General features: G+C 45.9%; 2 protein-coding genes across 6 annotated transcripts in view; one reads left to right on the top strand and one right to left on the bottom strand.

Moving 5' to 3' along the window:
• The window catches only part of Cstpp1 (centriolar satellite-associated tubulin polyglutamylase complex regulator 1), a 164542-nt gene extending 163829 nt beyond the window's left edge, over window positions 1-713 (bottom strand). For 4 of the 5 annotated variants that reach the window (XM_076569969.1, XM_076569968.1, XM_076569974.1 and 1 more), the window contains exon 1: window positions 552-713. In XM_076569969.1, the coding sequence (XP_076426084.1) occupies window positions 552-681 (130 nt within the window). In that variant the 5' untranslated portion in view covers window positions 682-713. Of the gene's footprint in view, window positions 1-261; window positions 383-551 lie in introns of those variants that run through there. The other variant, XM_076569972.1, reaches the window with a different exon arrangement.
• A 15739-nt stretch (window positions 714-16452) lies between these two features.
• The window catches only part of Lrp4 (LDL receptor related protein 4), a 52863-nt gene continuing 49751 nt past the window's right edge, over window positions 16453-19564 (top strand). Inside the window, exon 1 of the mRNA XM_076569984.1 lies at window positions 16453-16720. Coding sequence (XP_076426099.1) covers window positions 16669-16720 — 52 coding nt within the window. The 5' untranslated portion in view covers window positions 16453-16668. The remainder of the gene's footprint in view (window positions 16721-19564) is intronic.

The following is a 19564-nucleotide window of genomic DNA, read 5'->3' on the forward strand; positions in this document are numbered from 1 at the left end:
CAATATGATCCTACCACTATCTAACTGTGGTCTTATGCAAGTTGTCTCTTTAGCCTTAGTTTCTCCATCTGTAAAGTAGAACACAGCAACCCCTTCTAAGTCTGTTCATACGATTCACACAAAGAATGCTGTATGCAAAATGCTTACCACGGTGCCTAACGAAAGAGAAAAGCTCGAAACAACAGCGCACTAGGAAGGCAAAATTATTATTCACACAATGACTGGTGCCGCTTCAGGTGCCAAGTCTGCTCCAATACCAACCTGTCAGTAACAGCCCTGTTTGGGGCCTCCGATTCTTAAGTGTGCTACTTCGAACGCAATTCTCATTGCCTGAGTGCTAGTCCATATAGTTCAGACATTCATCGCTCCATAAATGTCATTTCATCCTTGTTTGGCCCTACATTACAGGGTCAGGCCCTGGAGCCCCTTCTTTCTGTCCCTCCCCATTCCAACCAGACCGGCTCCCACTCAGCTCCGCCCCTGTCTCCTCCCCACTCCTTCGCCTAACTCGTCACTTCTTTCCTTTCCCGAAGCTGAAAGAAGCCCCCTACCCAGATACTCGTAGTCCGGGAGAGCTAGGCGCTCAGGACTCAGCATCCTTTGACCGGGTAGTTTCCACGCTCCAGCTGTCTGGCTTCCGGAATCCAGGTTACAGCCTGTCTCTGTTGCCATGGCACCCATGCGGCCAGAGGAGAAATAGAAGGCGGAGAGGGTGTCACGTAAACGGTCTCCGGCTGGCAACTCGGAGCCCACTACACAAGTTCCGGGAGCAGTCACTTCGAGGTTTTTTGTTTGTTTGTTTTTTACTCCCATTTTTAGGACTGGTTTTAAAGCTCTGAAGTGAATCCTCCGAATGTGTCTTATTTCGTGATGCCGAAGAATTACTGTCAGGCGCTCATATCCACAATTTCTGAATTTCATAATTTCTGTTTATCCTGATGATAATTATTATGTATGACCTCGCACAACACTGAAATCTCATTTACCTATTATTAACCACTTTTAGTATTTACTTTCTTAAGTTGCTACAAAGTGCTCATTGTCTCTTGTCAGCTTCTTGGGGTCAAGGATGTGCCTTATAGCCCCTAACAGGGTTAGACACAAGAGGTACTCATTGAGGGCCGGTGAAATGGCTCAACACCTTTACTCACTGAGTACAATCCAAGGTACCCAGTATGGTGAAAAAAGTATACCAACTCCTGCAAGTTGTTCTCTGGCCTCCACGTGTCCCCTGCCGTGTGTGTGTGTGTGTGTGTGTGTGTGTGTGTGTGTGTGTGTGTGTGTAGAGGTTTGAGGATAAGCTCGGGTATTACTTATTACTCAGGAGGCACTATCCCATGATTCTTGCCCGTTTTCCGAGTTTGGTCCGTCATCTACATCTAGATATTGTGAATTCTCTTGCAGGAATCCAGGTGATTTCTTTTTGTCTGAAAGATCAGATTTAGTTTCTATTGCTTGCAACTAAGAATCCTGACTGTTACCATCATTATTAGTTGTTGTAGTAGTGGAATTTGTTGTTTTAGACAGAATCTCACTGAGTAGCCCTTGACTGGCTTGGAACTCATGGAGAACCACCTGCCTCTGCTTTCAAAGGGATTAAAGGTATGCACCACCATGTCTGTCACGTTCATGACCCATATTGTCAGCAGCAGTAAGTTTGCTGCCTTAATTTTAAATGCCCTTTTTTGTCCTGTCCCAGTTGTTTGTATGAAAAATGTGCAGTTGGGTTCTGGAGGGTGCTGGGGATCAGTTCCCGTGTGGTTTTTCCTGTTTGGAAAACAGTGTCCGGCTTGCCTCCAGATACAGAGTAACCATTCCTTGACTCCTGCTGTTAGAGGGGTATATAAGCCCATGTTGGTACGAATAAAGAGAGCTGCTTCCCTGACGAACTGAAAACTGGGTGTCTAGAGTGCTGTTTAACCTTGGTGTCCCTCACCAGATTTCGTGCTCCAGCTGGGCGGGTTGCACCACCATATATATTTCATTTGGGTTGATTTTTCTCCCAGTCCCCCTCCTAAACTCACTGCTGCACTCTCCCAACTGTACCCTTCATCCATGACTCTTTTTAAAGAGTTTATTAGTTAACACATGAAACTGAATTCTCTTAAATGTTACGTAGGAACGACTTTCATTTTGTTTTGAAAAAGGAAAAAGGATGATTGAATTGTGTCTTGGTTAGTGTTTTTATTGCTGTGAAAAAATACCATGACCACAACTCTTGAGAGAGAGAGAGAGAGAGAGAGAGAGAGAGAGAGAGAGAGAGAGAGAGAGAGAGAGACTCTGTATAACCCTGGCTGGCTTGGAACTTGATTTAGAGCAGAATGGCTTTGAACTTACAGAGATCTTCCTGCCTCTGCCTCCCACAGGGCTGTTTTAAAAAGGTGTGTGCCACTCCACCCAGTAAAATGTAATTTTTAAAACTACTCATTAAGTCCTCTGCAAGTTAATTGCCATTTCCTCTCAAATTCCTTTTCATCATTAAACTCTACTTCACTCTTATCCCTTATTATTGAATACCTTGACCAAGTGGTGTTCCTTTTTCCAAAAAGACACTTCACAAAGGAAATGGATTTAAAACTAGAACATTTATTAGATGCTCCCCCTTGCCCAATTGTACCCTTTTAAAAGAAGAAAGACAGACAGGCAGTGGTGGTGCACACCTTTAATCCCAGCACTTGGCAGGCAGAGGCAGGTGGGTCTCTGAGTTAGAGGCCAGCCTGGTCTACAGAGTGAGTTCCAGGACAGCCAGGGCTACACAGAGAAACCCTGTCTCAAAAAATCAAAAAACAAAAAAAAAAAAAAAAAAAAAAAAAAAAAAAAAAAAAGAAAGAAAGAAAGAATATTCACTGGTTTTTAAAAAACCAAAGATTTCTTTTTGTTCCTCCCTCTGCACAACAGGAGAAAGGTCTGTAGGAATTGTCACAATCCAACAGCAGCAGGAAACGCTACTTGGTCCTCACTTTTTTTTTTTTTTTTTTTTAGCAAATGCCCTCCCCCTTCAACAAGGAGAGGTTTTGCAAGAGGAGAGGTTTTGTGACAAAGAAAGAAAACAAAATTTTTGCCATCAAAGGAGTGACTGGGAATCCCGCAGACCACCTACGCTGGGAGAAATAATGAGAAGGATCTTCTCTCATGTTCTGAGTGGTCTATTCTTAGCTTCCTCCAACAAGGAGCCTCTCAGACCTTGTAATTCTCCCTTTCCCTTAAATGTGTGTGTGTCTCAATTCTAGGCTCCTGTGAGTCACTCTGAATTTGGATGTGGTAAGGAGAAAGGACAGAACCAAACTAGGAGCACTGTTTAGTGTTCTGAGGTAATGAATTCGATAGGTTGGTATTTGATATGAAGTCTTACAAATTTGATTAAAAATAATTGCCTTCTCCTTCCTCCACCACGCCTCTATGCAGGTTGAGGGTATGGAAATTTAATGAATTTTATACTTGGGCTTATTACTAAAATATAAAGTAATAATAAATTTTTAAAAATTGAGATAGGGTCTTACATATCTCAGGCTTGCCTGTAACTCACTAGGTAGCCAAAGAAGACCTTGAACTTCTGATCACCCTGCCTCCCTCTCTGGAGTGCTCTGTTTTATTTGGAGCTAGGATGGAGCACAGGGTCTTTCTTCTTCCATGTTAGACAAGCAATCAACTGAGCTACAACACCAATGCTAGGATGGCAATTATTACAGATGATGGTTTTATCTATCTTACTCCCAAGCAACCTGAAGTCATTTGCAAATACTTTCATGTTTTGCTTCATGAAATTGTCTCATGAAAACTAAGACAATTCCCTTTTTCTAAGTAGGAAAACTGAGGCATGGGTCACAAAAGTGACTTGTCTGCTATCTATCTACTCAGTGGGAGGGCTAGAAGTGGATTTCAACTATATCAACATCCAGGCAAGTGGGTTGACCACTAAACCACACAATCTCTTTTTTTAGGGATTGTTGGGTTGGTGTTTATTTATTTACTTTTCTTTTTGTTCTGTCTTGCTAGCAACTGGGAGCCCCCAGATGAAAGCAGAAAGTTTTGAATCCAGGCTAGACCCTTGACATCCTCTTATTTGTGAAACATCATCCTGGGACTAGGAGGGTGCTGCTATCGGGGTCTGTGTGGTGAGGCTGGGAACCAACCCCAAGAATATAGCTTTGTTTGGGCATTAACCCATTTGCGGTTATAATAATGATAAGTTTCAGCACCAGTGGCGCCCGACTGTTAATGACTCAAAGAAAGCTAAATAAGAACAAGATGTCATCTCTGGAGCAATTTGTAGGCTTTCCCCACAGTTCCATTTCTTCTATTAAAGTCCCAAGGATCCTTATGCTTTTTGTTTTGTTTTTGTTTTTTAGAAGATTGGTTTTTTTTTTAAGATTTATTTATTCAAGTATTTTATGTATATGTGTGCCTGCATGGCAGGAGAAGGTATCAGAGAGAAGAGGGCACCAGATTCCATTACAGATGGTTGTGAGCCACCATGTGGTTGCTGGGAATTGAACTCAGGTCCTCTGGAAGAGCAGCCAGTGCTCTTAACAACTGAGCCATCTCTCCAGCCCTTGTTTGTTTGTTTGTTTGTTCATTTGAGACAGGATTTCTCTGTGTAACCCTGGCTGTCCTGGAACTCGCTCTGTAGATCAGGGTGGCCTCAAGCTCACAGAAGTCTGCCTGCCTCTGTTTCCTGAGTGCTGGGATTAAGTGTGAGCCACCACTGCCCAGGAGTCTTTATGCTTCCACTAGTCTTCCACTCTGAGTGTTCCAAACAGAGTATTGGTGAGAAAACCTAGAAAGGGCAGGAAACTGCTAGTCTAGAGCCTCAAATAATGAGGGTTTCATAGAAATAATTTTGGCCCTTCCTGGTGGTGGAATTTCTAACTATATTTCCTTTCTTTATGTTTATTCTATATTCTTCAAATTATTCATGCATTATGAGCTGAAAACCAACAATGGTAAGTGTGATGACCTTCTAGATAATGTTTGTTTTTCCAAGAAGAAGCCACAGCTTTTTGGATTTCTCTTTGGTCACAAATTACATAATAGATTTTGGCAACACTTACATGATGGATGAAAATTTTCAGTGAAATATACACATTATTCTTGAGAACAGAAATGAGAGTGGGAGAGGTAGTTCAGCGGTTAAGAGTATGTACTGCTCTTGCAGAGGACCTGAGTTCAGTTTCCAGCACCCACATCAGGAGGCTCACAACCTCCTAAAACTCCACCTCCACCTCCAAGGGACCCAGCACCCTCTTCTGGACTCTAAGGCTTCACATACTTGTAATCCCAGCACTGAGTAGGTAGAAGTGGAGACAATAGGATCACTAGGACTTACTGACCACTAGCATAGATGAAGAACATTTATGCTTTTCAAACTCCATGTTCAGTGAGAGATTCTGTCAAGGGAACAGGCGGAAGGGTGATAGAGGAGAAAACTTGATGTCCTCCTCTGGCCTCCAGAAACAGGGATTTTCACATGCAACACACATAGAGAAGAAGCTAGTGATTTGAGTGGATCAAACATAAAACAAATTGGAAGGTGCTGGGCAGGCTGCCTGGGAAGAAAGGACATCAATGGTCTTACCCAGTGGTGAACCCTGAAAGCTGCAATACCAACCTACCAGGCAGGATGTGTCCATTGCTGCAAAAGAAGCATGAAGAGTATGGGAACAACCAACCACTCACTGCCTGGATTTGAGACCTGTTCCATGGGAGAGAATTCATGTCCCATACGATGGCTTGGGAGGTCATAACGTAGGAGCTGATCCTCCTGCTCTTCTGCTAAATGGACATGTTGCCAAACTGCTTTCTAAAGAGGGAGTAGAGAGGATGCATGCCAGATGGAGAAGATGCAGTGAAATAAGGTCTCCTAGACAGGACATGGCTGTGGCGCTCAGGCCCTCACCGCAGCTACGGTTCCCTGCTCAGGGACTATCAGCCAACACTCCAGCCAGCAACGTTAGTGAGACTCAGTAGTGAAAGAAGCCGTGAAGGTCGGAAGAGGACATACCGGGGATGTCTGAGGGGAGAATCCAGAGTGCAAGGAATCAAGATGCATTGTATACGTGTATGAAAAAATAAAAAGAGGCACACAATAGAATAGTCCTTCCTGTGGGATGGAATGAAGATAGCAAGCTAAGGGAGACACATCCATGTCGCCACATGATGGTTTGTCAACTTACTTAACACACGCGATTTCTGACTGCGTAAAGAGAAAATGAACAGACATATTTGGTTCCTGAAATGACCTAGGAAAGTCCTAACAAGGAAGAAAAGTGAAGACTACAAAAAGGTGAGCCATCTCTCCAGCCCCACGTTACTAATTCTGTTTGTTTGTTTGTTTGTTTTTCGAAATAGGGTTTCTCTGTGTAGTTTTGGTGCCTGTCCTGGAACTTGCTCTGTAGACCAGGCTGGCCTCAAACTCACAGAGATTCGCCTGGCTCTGCCTCCCGAGTGCTGGGATTAAAGGCATGTGCCACCGCCATCCGGCATAATTCTTAAATACTTAAGGGTTTGAGAACATTTCTTTCTTTTTCCCTTGTTTGTTTTGAGACAGAGTCTCACTATGTAGCTCAGGCTGGCCTTGAACTCACAGTGATCTGCCTGCCTCTGCCTTTCGAGTGCTGGTATTAAAGGCATGTGCTACTACTCCTGGCTTGAACATTTATTTTCATTTGAAAATTCCCCCAGAACTCTGGTCTGTTGATTGGTGTGGCAATTCAAAATGATTAGATAGCATTTTAATGTAACATGTTCTTCTCAGGCAGTGGCATCATGCTTAGCCCTGACTTCGCTTTGTGCAAGCTGTCCTTTAAGAGGAACCCAGTGGCTCAGCATGCATTTCATGACCTGCATTTCTTAGTAGCTCTTTTGCCGTTAGCATCTTTCTGCCTAATGAGCTGATAAAGAGCGCATCCTAGTTTCTTGAACCTGTTTTATGGCACAATAATTCAACTTTCATTTCTTCTCTTCTTGTTGTTATGTATTTTCAAAGGCTGCAAAAAAATTGATTGGTTATATGGTCAAATCTCTTGAAAGGGGGAGGAATTTCAGATTCTCCTCTTTTTCTTCCTCCACCTTTTAGACAGAGCTTCATTGTATAGCCCAAGCTGGCCTTGAACTCAGATTGTCTTAGCTTCAGTCCCAGAGCTGGAATTACAGGTACAGGCCACCTCACCTTTTAAAGTTATTGTTGTCATTCTTTAAAGTCTTCTGCTAGAATGTGCATCATTTAAAGGTCACACTGCTTTCCTTAATCTCTAAAAGTCCAGGTCTGTGCACAGTGTCTGCCAGGAGGCAGGTGTACAATAAATGCCTGTTAAATGCATTAGCTTTCCTATAGATTATAAGTCTGAAAAACCAAAGGTCATCCAACCCATTGAGTTATGGTTGCCTCATAGCAAACAGTTCTTAAAACAAATTGATTTTTAAAAATGCCCCCCCCCCAAAAAAAAACGAAAGATACTGTGGTGGCACATGCCTATAGTCCCAGCTACTTAGAAGCCTGAGGCCAGAGTAACCATTGAGACCAAGAGTTCAAAACCAGTCTGGGTAACATAATGAAATTCCATCTCTAAATAAATAGTAAAATTAAAAATGGAAAGCATCAAAACCAAACCAGGGGACTGGGGATGTAGTCAATTGACAGAGTGCTGTGCCTAGTATGTTCAATGCCCTGGGTTCAATCCTCAGCACTTCACAAACCAGTGTGGCAGGAAGGTGTAAGCCTGTATATCCAGTACTCAGAAGATGGAGGCAGGAGGATCAGAAGTAACAAATAGAAACAATGCTGTATGTAGACACATTAAGAGAATTAGTTCAGGAAAAGGAGAGAACATTCTAAATCATATTAAAGCAGATGTTGGGTAGGAACTGAAGGCTTCCAGCTTCCAAATCTTCAGACAAAAATCTGAATGAACTCTCTATTTATTTTGTCCCTCAAGCTTAGCCTTTGCATTGTCATAAAAGTTACTATTCCAAAATTCAAACGTGTCCCCCTTACTTCCGTACTTTAAAAGTCTTTTTTGAGGGCTGGAGAGATGGCTCAGAGGTTAAGAACACTGGCTGCTCTTCTAGAGGTCCAGAGTTCAATTCCCAGCAACCACATGGTGGCTCACAACCAGCTGTAACGGATTCTGGTGCCCTCTACTGGCTTGCAGGAATATATACAGGCAGAACATTTATCTATTAATAAACGAGTAAATAAATATTTTTAAGTGTATTTTGAGTCCACCAAGATGACTCAGTGGATAAAACACGCTTGCTGCCGAGTCTGACATCCTGAGTGCAATCCCTGGAATCCACACGATGGAAGGAGAGAACCCTTCCCAAAACTTCTCTAACCTCCACATGTACACCATGGCCACACACACACACACACACACACACACACACACACACACACACACACACACTAAGTGGGAATAAATTTTAAGCGCTGCTCATTGACCATTACTAGGATGAAGCAAAACTCCTCAACATGCAGACATGCAGGTCCCTCCATAGTCTGGTACCAGTCTTCTTTACAGACACTTCTTTTGCTAGTCACTCTTCACTGCATATTTAATAAACAAGTCATACTTCCCATTCAATACCCCTAAACATACATAGCTCCTTCAGACCTCCTGCTCCGTCATAAACTCCCTACTCAGAATGTACCTCCCTCCGTCGCGCTCTCTCCAACATCAAGACTCCAACCTAAGGCTTATGAATGCTAGCCAGGTACTGAGTTACATCCCCACCTCTCCTCCGTGTTTCCTGGCTGTTAACTACACATTCTATTAGATCTAGGCTAACTGTCGCCACTGCCAGATTCCTAGAGGTCAGTTACCACCTAAATTTCAGCGCTTAACGTAGTCTCTAGGTATTTGTCCCTCTCCTTGTAGACTGAATTAAGGGCAGCAAACGTATTTTATTTACTATTAAAACTGTCCCCTGCCCAGAAAGACAAAGCAGATAAAATGAATAAATTAAATTTGAAATTTGTAAATGTAAGACAAATTTAGTTAAAAAAATTTGTCTTGCTCGGTGGTAAAGCACTTGTTAGCATGCACAAGGCCCTAGATTCTATTCCCCAGCCCCCAGCCCCCAAATACATACACATGGATTGAGGAAGAGACAGAAAAATAGAAAGAGACTGACAGAGAGACAGAGATAGACAGACACATAGAGAGATAGCCACGCATGGTGGATATCCATGCAATCCCAACACCGGGGGAGGGAAAGCAGAAGGATCAGGGATTCAAGGTCATCCTGGAGTCTGGCCAAGAATACTTTCTTAAAATAATTTAGATTAGCCTATTAAGATTTTCACAGAGGGAGGCTGGAGAGATGGCTCAGCGGTTAAGATCGCTACCTGCTCTTTCAGAGGATCTGTGTTCAATTCCCAGCAACCACATGGCAGCTAACAACTGTCTGTTACTCCAAGATCTGACACTCTCACACAAACATACGTGCAGACAAAACACTGATACACATGAAATAAAAATAAAATACAAGATTTTCATAGAGGGATAAAATTTTAGATGTCAGTTAAAGAAAGTCTATTGTTAATCCACTACCTAGCTCTTCCCTGGGAAAATATCCTTTCTTGTTGTGTAGAATCAGAGGTGTAAAAAAATAAAAGGGAAGCTGAGTGTGTACTCCCAGCACGTGTGTGTGGGTGGGTGGGGGGAGTTCAAGCAGAAGGATTACAAGTTCTAGGCCAACCTGGGCTATATAGCAAGACTATTTCAAAAATGAATTTCAAAAATAAGAATTTTGACCCGGAACAGATGGCTAGGGGTTAAGTGCAAGGGGTGCAGAGGACCAGCGTTTGATTCCAAGAATCCACATACCCATATGGCTGTTCTTAAACATCTGTAACTGCAGTTTCAGGGACCTGATGCCCTCTCCTCCGACATTGCATGCCTGTGTCATCCAGACATTCATGCAGCTAAGACACCAATACACATTTTATATCTTAAAAAAGAAGAAGAAGACTTTCACTTTTTATTTTGCAAGAACTTCATAAATGTTCATTAAGCAAACAGGTAAAAATGTGTAGGAGATATTTAATTCAGGAAAAATTTTTAGCAATAGCTGATTAAGATCTCAGCTTTGGTTTTCCTATCCACAAAAGACTATCAATCATTCTTTGAACATGACAGCCACTTTGGATTCGTTATGACTTTGTTTATGCCGTCTCTCCCATCTGAATTACATCTCTTTTGCCATCATCTCCTTTCTGTACCCAGCAGAAACATCCCCCATATTCAGTGTCCAGCTGCCTCACACTCACAGATCACCATCTCTGTTTTTACAGCCTTGTGTACATACTTTCACTACAAGACAACTGATTTGCAAGTCTTCCTCCCCATCAGGTTCTGAGCATATTTGAAGTTAGGAATCCTATCTTACTCATCTCTGTCTTTTCCCATACTTGGCAGACTGTCTGGTTTTCATTCTTTTTTTTTTTTTTTTTTTTTTTTTTTTTTTTTTTTTTTTTGGTTTTTCGAGACAGGGTTTCTCTGTGTAGCTTTGCTCCTTTCCTGAATCTCATTTTGTAGCCCAGGCTGGCCTCGAACTCACAGAGATCCACCTGCCTCTGCCTCCCAAGTTCTGGGGACTAAAGGCATTTGCCCCCACCACCCGGCTGGTTTCCATTCATTTAACCAGAAAGAAGTATTGAGCCATATGTGGCAGGCCCAATTTTAAGGTATTGGAGAATAAAATAAATAAGACCCCACACCATTGACGCTTATTATTCGGTGGCTTGGAAGGAGACAACAAACATGAAATAACAAACAAGCTTTGTTTCAAAGAATGGTGAGTGCTGCAGAGGAGAGAGAGCAGGGTGAGGGCGGTGCGTGAGTCCAAGACACGGCAGTGGCCACGTGAGGCATCTCCGAGGTTGTGATGCTGAACTAAGACCAGCCAGAGGATGCAGATAAGGAAACAGCATTTGAAGTGGAAGACACAGCAAAGGTTCTAAGAGAGCAATGATGGCCTGCTTCAGAGATGAAGGAACGGCACTGTGGCCAGAACAGAATGAGGGAGAGGAAAGTACCGAAGCAGGCAGAGCTGGGAACCTCAAGGGCATGTGAAAAGTAAGGATTTTAGGACATGGCATGATAGGAGTTATCTTTTTAAAGACATCACTTTGGTTGCTTCGTGGAGCACAAATTCTCAAGGCCCACACAGGAAAACAAAGGCCATTTACGTGGATTTTGATTTGCTTTTGCTATTAAACAAGCGCTTGCTTATCCGTCTAGTTGTCCACCACTCTAAATTTATCTTTGTCGCTACAATACGCAAGCTCTTTTCTGCAAAGGCTCTATTTATCTGTGTCAGGTGTGTGAATATCAAGCTTGCAGGAGATAAAAATGTTCTGCAAAGCCCCACCTCGAAGGGTGTGCCCCAAGTTAGGCCAGGGCATAAAATCAGCCATATGCCCCAGGTCCTGGCTCAAGTTTCACTGCTGAGCTAGGGGGAAAAAAATGCGGGCACTGGAAATGGTGCCAGAAAGCACAGAAGCCGAAATCGGACATGGTGGCACATGCCTGTAATCCCAGCACTCTTGGGAGGTGGAGGCAGGAGAGTCAGGTGTTCAAAGTCATCTTCAGTCCCATGATGAATTCAACTAGCAGGGGCTACATGAGACCTCTGTCCCCCCAAAACAAACTAACAAGTGGAGGCTTGCAGAAATACTGTCCTCTGGAAAGGTCCACTGTTCCCAGACTCTAGTAACTGCCTCTGTTTACTTCCTGTTGCTGAAATAAAACTCTAACTAAAACCTATTTGGGGACGAAAGAGTTTCTTTGGCTTACAGGTGACAGTCAGTTGTTGAGGAAAGCCACAGCGGGAACTTGGGGTGGACTCTAAAGCAGAGACCACGGAAGAAGAGAACACTGGCGAACTCAGTGTGCTTTCTCGTGTAACTCAGAACCACCTGTCCAGGGTGTCACTGCCCATAGAGGCCCTCCTCATCAATCATTAGTTAAAAAAAAAAATTCTCTCTTCCCAGGTGACTATAGTTTGTGTCAAAAAAAAAAAAAAAAAAAAGACTAACATCTCCCACAAACCTTGATAAAAGCTTACACCCATGACTGTTTATGATGCTTTTCAATTTTTTTTCAAAAAGTATTTTATTTTATGTGTATGAGTGTTTTGCCTGTGTGTATGTCTGGGCATCAAGTGTATGCCTGGTGCACACAGAAGCCAGGAAGGGCATTGGGTCCCCTAGGACTGGAGCTGTAGATGGTTATGAGCTGCGGTCTAGGTCCTGGGAATCGAACCTAGGTCTTTTAGAAGAGCAGCCAGTGTTCTGAACCACTGAGCCATTTCTGAAGCCTGTGATACTTTTCCATAAAGTCTATGGATTCTTCCCTGGCTCTGGGCCTTTGCACATACCGTTCCCTCTGCCCTGGTAGACCATCCTGGCTACTCTAGCCTGATGACTTTTTCTGTTGCCTTTTTCTCCATGTTGTGATCTAACCCAGTGCCCCACGCATGGTAGGCAAGTGCTCTACCACTGAGCTATATACTTGGCCTGTCTGATAACTCTTCAAGTGTCAATGCTTCTAAAAGGCCTTCCTTAAACTTCCAATCTAAACCAGGTCTCTCCTGTCAGAGAGCCCCACGGTTTCCTTCCATCCTTCTATTATTTAACTTTAAACTCATTTACAGGATCATTCTTTTATTGCAAGCGTGCAGCCCCCAGGGCCATTAGATTATAAATTCCAGAGACCCCGATATATCTGTTCACAACTGTCTAACCAGTACCTGGCACAAATCACCCTTAATAGATTACTAAGTGAATTAATACTAGAAATAGGCTTAAGGTAGTTAGTTTTAGGACCAGACTGTTAGATCTTTTAATTGTGTCTTTTTTTTCCCTTGTTTTCTCTTGCAATTACTTTTTTCCTTTATCTTTCTGGGGGTTTTTGTTTGTTTGTTGTTGGTGGTGGTTTGTTTGTTTTTTGAGTCAAGGTCTCTCTGTGTAGACTGGAACTCCCTCTGTAGACCAAACTCACTCTGACTCTGAATGCTAGGATTAAAGGCATGTGCCACCACTGCCTGGCTTTCTTCTTTCTTTCTTTCTCTCTCTTTCTTTCTTTCTTTCTTTCTTTCTTTCTTTCTTTCTTTCTTTCTTTCTTTCTTTCTTTCTTTCTTTCTTTCCTTCCTTCCTTCCTTCCTTCCTTCCTTCTTTCTTTCTTTCTTCCTTTCTTTCTTTCTTTCTTTCGTATCTTTTTTTGAGACAGGATTTTACACTACAGTCCACACCTCGGAATTCACTATGGAACTCAGATCACCCATGAATTTACTTTGGTCCTCTTGGATCAGCTTCCCACGTGCTGGGATTACAAGCAGAAGGCATCGTATCCAGCGTCCTTGGGAAACTGGAGGAATTTCTCCTCCGTTTGCATTGCTCTCAACAAGTTAGTGGGTTCACGGAGAGGATGGGGGCTCATTTACACACTCGTGTCCCCAATCTTTTAAAGTGGTTTCTTGGGGCCGGAGAGATGGCTCAGCAGTTAAGAGCATGGCCACCCTTCCAGAGGACCTGTGTTCAATTCCCAGCACCCACATGGCAGCTCACAACTGTCTATAACTCCAGTTCCAGGGGATCTGACACCCTCACAAAGAAAAAACACCAATACGTGCGTGCATGTGCGCGCATGCACACACACACACACACACACACACACACACACAAATTAAATAAGGTAGTTTCTTAAGCTCAGCACCACTTACTAGCTGGGCTGGTAATACTTTCCTGTTGAGGAGTGTCCTGTTTATTACAGGATGTTCACCAACAAACTTGGCTTCCCATCACCCACTATAAATCAATGGTGTCCACTTTCAAAAGGCCTCCAGATACTACCCTATGCCTACAAAGTCACTCCTGATCAAGTGTCTTAAAATGTGAAGCTTCAGGCCTTAATCACTTTAAAAAGAATTGTGCTTAGAAATTAAATTGCTGAGTGATGCCCGAGTCACAAGAATTCTGCCACCACAACTGGATCAAAATCGTGCCCATTTCTTGCTTGTTTCTGTGTTTCAAAGGAAACTCCCCCGTGTTTCCTTTGAAAAGGTCATTAGTGATGGTGTGATGCAAAGCAATATTGTGATCTTGGAAATTCAGCTCCCCGGATTGTCCTAGAAAGATGAAGGAAAGGGGATGGCGTTTCTGAGGAAACCAGCGCCTCTGAGACCCCTCGGGAATTGGCAGTTCCCTACACATTTTCTAGGGGCATGTCCCGCGGGACAATAAAAGGGAGACAAACAGCCCATTCTGGCATGCTTTTCAGGATCTCTCACTCCAAACAAGAAAGTCTGAGAGGCCTGGTAAAAATAAATATGGCTTACTCCTCCTGGCATACGGACAGTTTCTGACAGCCAAGACTTAGCTCACCCTAGGGGGTGACCCAGGCAAGGACTTTGCACGAAGTTAGTTTTTACCCATTGATATTCCCAGTGTCTCACAGCAGCCAGGGACGGCTCTGCACACTAGTAGTATGCTGAAGCATGGTGAAGGACTTGGGATGCACACTGAAAATGCAGTCTCACTCTCTGAGTGAGACAGGGACGGCCAGTCCCCCGCTTCCTCTCCAATCCCAGAAAACAACACAAATCATTCCTTTGGAGAGCGACCTGTCCTTTGCACACAGAGTAGAAACTGTTTATACATTCTTAATCCCCTGACATTGAAAGTATGGGGAACGTCTGTTCTGGATTCTTTTGGGACAAATGTATTCATTATACCACATGTCCCTAGTTGTCATTTGGAACAAAATATAGTCTCCTGAGTCACAAGGTCTTTCTCGTCAGGTTTAAAAAGTGAGTTTTTCTAAGCAGCGTGTGTTGAAATCCTGAGAATAACCAAGAACTGAATTAGGAAGGTAGGGGCAGGCTGAGGAATCGGCCTCCCTTTTCCTTCCTTTGACATCAGCCTAAAATGACAGATGGACGGTAAGGAAGCCCAACAGATCCACAGTCTTTCCCAAGCACTAAAGCCACATAAACCTTATCTGATTCTACTGCCCCCTTCAGTCTCCAAGAAGAATTACACAGCCAAAAAAAAAAAAAACCCTAGACATTGGTTACCATGGTGATGCTAAGTTCAACCAAATTGAATCTAGGCAAAAATTTCGGGGGTGGGTGGTGGGAGACACAGCATAAAGTGCGGACTAAGAAGGAGTTAACATCACATTTTCCTGTTATTGTAGCTTTCACAAAGTATGCTTAATGTTAGCTTTGGTCAAAGATGGCAATTTAAAGTGAAAGCCTTGGAAAATGGAAAACAAGGATGAAATGTCAACCTACCCATTTGGAGAAAATGCCTAATATCCACTTTGCACTATACCAAATTACTTCCCTCTCAGCTAAATTCAGGCTAAGATGATTGAAAACCAGACGATGTTGGCATATCAGCTCGGAGGGGAAAGGGATACCTCAGGCCCTAGGAAAGTTGGGGGTGTGGGCATAAAGCAACAAAACCTGGGACCAGGAGAGGCAGCAAAGTTCAGGAAAGCCTACCAGTATACACGAGGGAGCGGGACAGGCCACAGAGATAACATCGGAAATAGTTTACAAATGTATGCAGTAATCCAAAGGTTTCATATTGCTGGAAGGCCCTGCAAACGGAAGCTGAAGCAAGGCCGAGGTCTTGGGGGAGTGCAACTCCTAGCACGGATTTATTTCCTTACCCCCACCCCCACCCCCACCCCTTCCTGGCCAGGATCAGAAAGTCAAAGATGAAGAGGCTAACAGCGCTGATTTACAGACAGTGAGGAGGAACTGAGTCTGTCTGGGCCAAATCGGGACGTCTGAACCGGGGCGACAGGACCCAGACAACCTTACCTCAGGAAATGAGTAAATGAAAAGGGGAGGTCGCCCAACTATTTAGCCCTAGAACAACACTGCCTAGACCGGGGGAGGGGCCGGGGTGCGAGAAGAGAAACTTCAGAATAGGAATTTTGACAGTGAGAACACTAGTTTAGACCAAGCACTGCAGGCCCCCTGATGTCCCTTGTTTGATGTCAATAAAGGCCGAGAGAATTATGCACTCGCAAGCCTTGCATATTTCTGAGACATTACAATAAAGTCTGGAGTTTGGGCTGGTAGGGGGGCCGGGGTCACGCCCAGGCGACTTGGGTCAGCACGGGTGCTCCTCCCTGATGTAGAACTAGAATTAACCCGGGCTGAGAGTTGCCACTAGCATAATTTTCTTTTTAAGTTGGGGACATTTGAGTAGCAGTCATGGAGACAGATAAGGGGCTCTCTCCGGAAGGCTAGGAATGTTGGGGCGGCCTGAGTAGGAGCCAGGGCTAGTGAAGGAGGCACTGGCGGGTGGGGTCCTGGGACTGGGGGGCGAGGGCAGAGGGCGGGAAGGGGCCGGGCCAGAGCCGGGGGCGGGACCAGGCGCGGTGGTGGCGGCGGGGGCTGAAGCGCGGGGGGCGGGGCGGCCGGGCTCGGGACACCCCCTCCCGGTCCCCTGGCGGGGCGGCTTCGGCTCCGGCAGCACTGGAGGCGGCAGCAGCCCGGAGGGCGACTTGCAGGGCGCGCCAGCCGCGCGGGACCCGGGACGCTTTCCACCCCAGGGGGACCCTCCGCTGGTTCTCTCAGCCCCGGCGTCCCGTAGGAGCCCGCGGGACCCCCGGGCCGGCAGGGAGCGCCGGCGGCGGCCGCAGCACCATGAGGCGATGGTGGGGCGCGCTGCTGCTTGGCGCCCTGCTCTGCGCACACGGTAAGCTGCGTCGCAGCGCCCGCGCCGACCGGGCCACCGGGAAAGTTTGTCCCTGAGTCTGGCCGCTGCAGGACTCGCCTCCCGGGAGCGAGACGGCGCAGGCTGGGGCCTGAGATCCCAACCTCGAGCTCCCTTCAAGCAGTAACCCTGGCAGAGCGTGCGGAGGAAAGCAGGAGGAGCTCCCGCAGCTCTTCAAGCCCGAGAGGGGACAGTGGTGGAGGAACTCGTCCCCGCTGTGGTCTGGGCCGAGTAGCATACGATCCGATCCGAGACGCTCGCTCGGCTTCCATCGTTGCTCTTTAAAGAGCTAGGGGCTAGTTCCCTTTCAGGTTAAGGCAGGGCTTCTGTGTCCCTGGTGCGTGCGAATGAATGTGTGCAAAGAAAGGCGGGCGGGGAGGACGGTGGCTAAACCCATAAATTGTAAATAGTCCTCTTTCCAGGATCTGTGGGATCCCGGGTGGATTGCGGAGAGGGGCCCAGCAGAATCTGAGTTACTTGAACACCCGGGATTCATGGGGTTGTAGAGCAATTCCTCGAACTCCACACCCGGTTATCTCCTAGGGTCTTTGGTCATATTTGCTTGCAACATCTCCCCTAAGTGGAGTTTTGGGTTCCCTCTCCTGGCTGCGGCCAATCAGCTTTCTGCCCCGGATCCTCCCCAAGGGAGGGGTGGGGAACAGCGATGGAAAAGAGGTTGGGGAGGAAATTTGGGAAGAAACTGCTGGAAGGCTCCGGCAGATCCGTCCTGGCCGGGGTAGAGGGCAGGGGGACGCGTTCTTAGGGAACTTCCAAAGGCAGCCTCCCGGCCCATGAGATGGGGCCTTGGCCTCGGGGGAGCTGGGCGGATGGCAGCGGCACTGCTGCTTCATCTGCTCCTTATTAATAACGTGTTCGGTGCCCGGACGCAACTGTTGTGTCTACTTAGGACTCCAGCGGAATCTGCCTCTCTGCAGCCGCTTGGGAACATGGGTGCACCCTGTGATTTAGCAGCTGCCTCTGAGTTTGTGCCCAAAGATCAAAGATCGATCTTGGAACTCCAACCATATTCACCCGCCGGCTTTTCCACGTGGGGGAGATCCAGTTCTTCCGATTCTCCGGGCTGCTGGACGAGGGGGTGGGGTTCAGAAAGAGCGGTCTGCAGACCCTGGCGGTGCACGGGTTCTTTCTTTCCCTTGGAGGAGCTCGTGTGGAAAGTGCAGATTTCGGAACTTGCCTGGCAGGGTGTGGAGCTGTCTGGGCACTTGTTTTAAAGATTGTTTTAGCTCCCGAATCCAAAACAGAGTTCTGGTGTCTGTTATTTAAACTACGCGTGGGCTTTCCATGTGGGATCTAGCGCCGATGGAGTCCTTTCTCTCCGAGGAGTGGTAGCCTGGCTGACCCACGTTCCTCTTCGCGCCTCGCTCTCCTCCTCCCGGGCTCTCTCCTCGAAGGTTATTTGTAGCCTCTTCGGCGTGTTGGGACAGCAGCCCTACTGGGGTAGGAATGTAACTGTTCTTCCCACCACATGGGCCCCTTAAAGGGACAGCTATGCTTTTGGGGGGTTTTCCCCCTTCGGGCTGCGAGGGAAGGGGATGGAACTTTCCTCTCGGCCCCCTGGAGGAAGTTTTGAAAAAGATCAAGGGAAATAGCTAGGCACTAGGAAAAGGGGGGTGGGGTGGGGGCTAAAACGGATACCAACAAAGCCAAAGAGGAGATTGTCGCCTTCTGCCCCAGGGAAGGGGGAGCTGGAAGGTTCCGGACTGAGACTGGCCAAGAGGAATTCACTGCTCCAGAGCTGCTGTCAAAACTACATACATTACAATACATCTGCATGGAGGATGGGGGTGAGAACAGGGGCAGAGAGCCGCAGATTAGTAATGCTTTACAGAAAAAGCATCAGAGGGGTCTTGGTGACTTGTTTAGGTTCATTTTTAGAGGAAAAGTTTTAATAGAAATTTCTAATTTGGGAGACTTCCTGTGCACACGGAGTAGGCAGAGGTAGGAAAATTTGCACTTTGCGGGGCCTAATACTGAGCGGTCCTTGGAGACCCATAGAAGGCAGATTTGCTGTGAGACCGAGGGGTGGTAGAGTTTGTAGCCGCCACCCCACCCCCACCCCCAAATCCCACTAGGATCCCTAGCATTAAGTCCAGGCCCGGAAGAGGGGCTTCCGAAAAGCTTTGCCCTTCATTGCTTACATAGACAACCTCAGCTAGGAGTGAATTCAACACTAGACCAAGATGTTTGTTTATATTCTATTAGTCCTTGCAGGTGTTTTCCTAGAGCCTCGCTGTCTGGTGTTGGCCTAGATCACAATCGGTTCTTCAACATATAGAAGGATGTGGCTGGAGAGATGCCTCCGTGGTTAAGAGCACTGGATGCTCTTCCAGAGGACCCGGGGTTCATTCCCACCACCTACTTCAGCTCACAACTGTCTTTGACTTCAGTTCCAGGGAACCTGACACCCTCTTCTGGCCTCTTTGAGTACTTTACACATGTGGTGCACAGACATATATGTGCAAGGCAAAACCCTACCCACACACATAAAAATAAAAAACAATAAAACTTTTGAAAAAGGAGGAAAAACTAGGCGTGGTGGCTTTATCTCTGATGCTAGCACTTGGGAGACTGAGGCAAGAGGACGGAAGCGAGGGCGAGGCCGGTCTGGGCCACACAGTTTGACGTCATCCCAGACGGTAGAGCAAGACCCTTTCCTCACAAGACAAAAAGCCTGTCTCGGTGCCCAGTACCTGGTAGGTGGAAGCAAGAGGATTGGGAGTTCAAGGTCATCCTCAGCTACCTTGGGAGTTCAAGGCTAGCTTGGGCTTCATAAGACTCTGTCTCAAAACTAAAGCTAACAACAAT

This window comes from Peromyscus maniculatus, chromosome 4 (assembly GCF_049852395.1).
Source record: "Peromyscus maniculatus bairdii isolate BWxNUB_F1_BW_parent chromosome 4, HU_Pman_BW_mat_3.1, whole genome shotgun sequence".
Taxonomy (NCBI): Eukaryota; Metazoa; Chordata; class Mammalia; order Rodentia; family Cricetidae; genus Peromyscus; species Peromyscus maniculatus.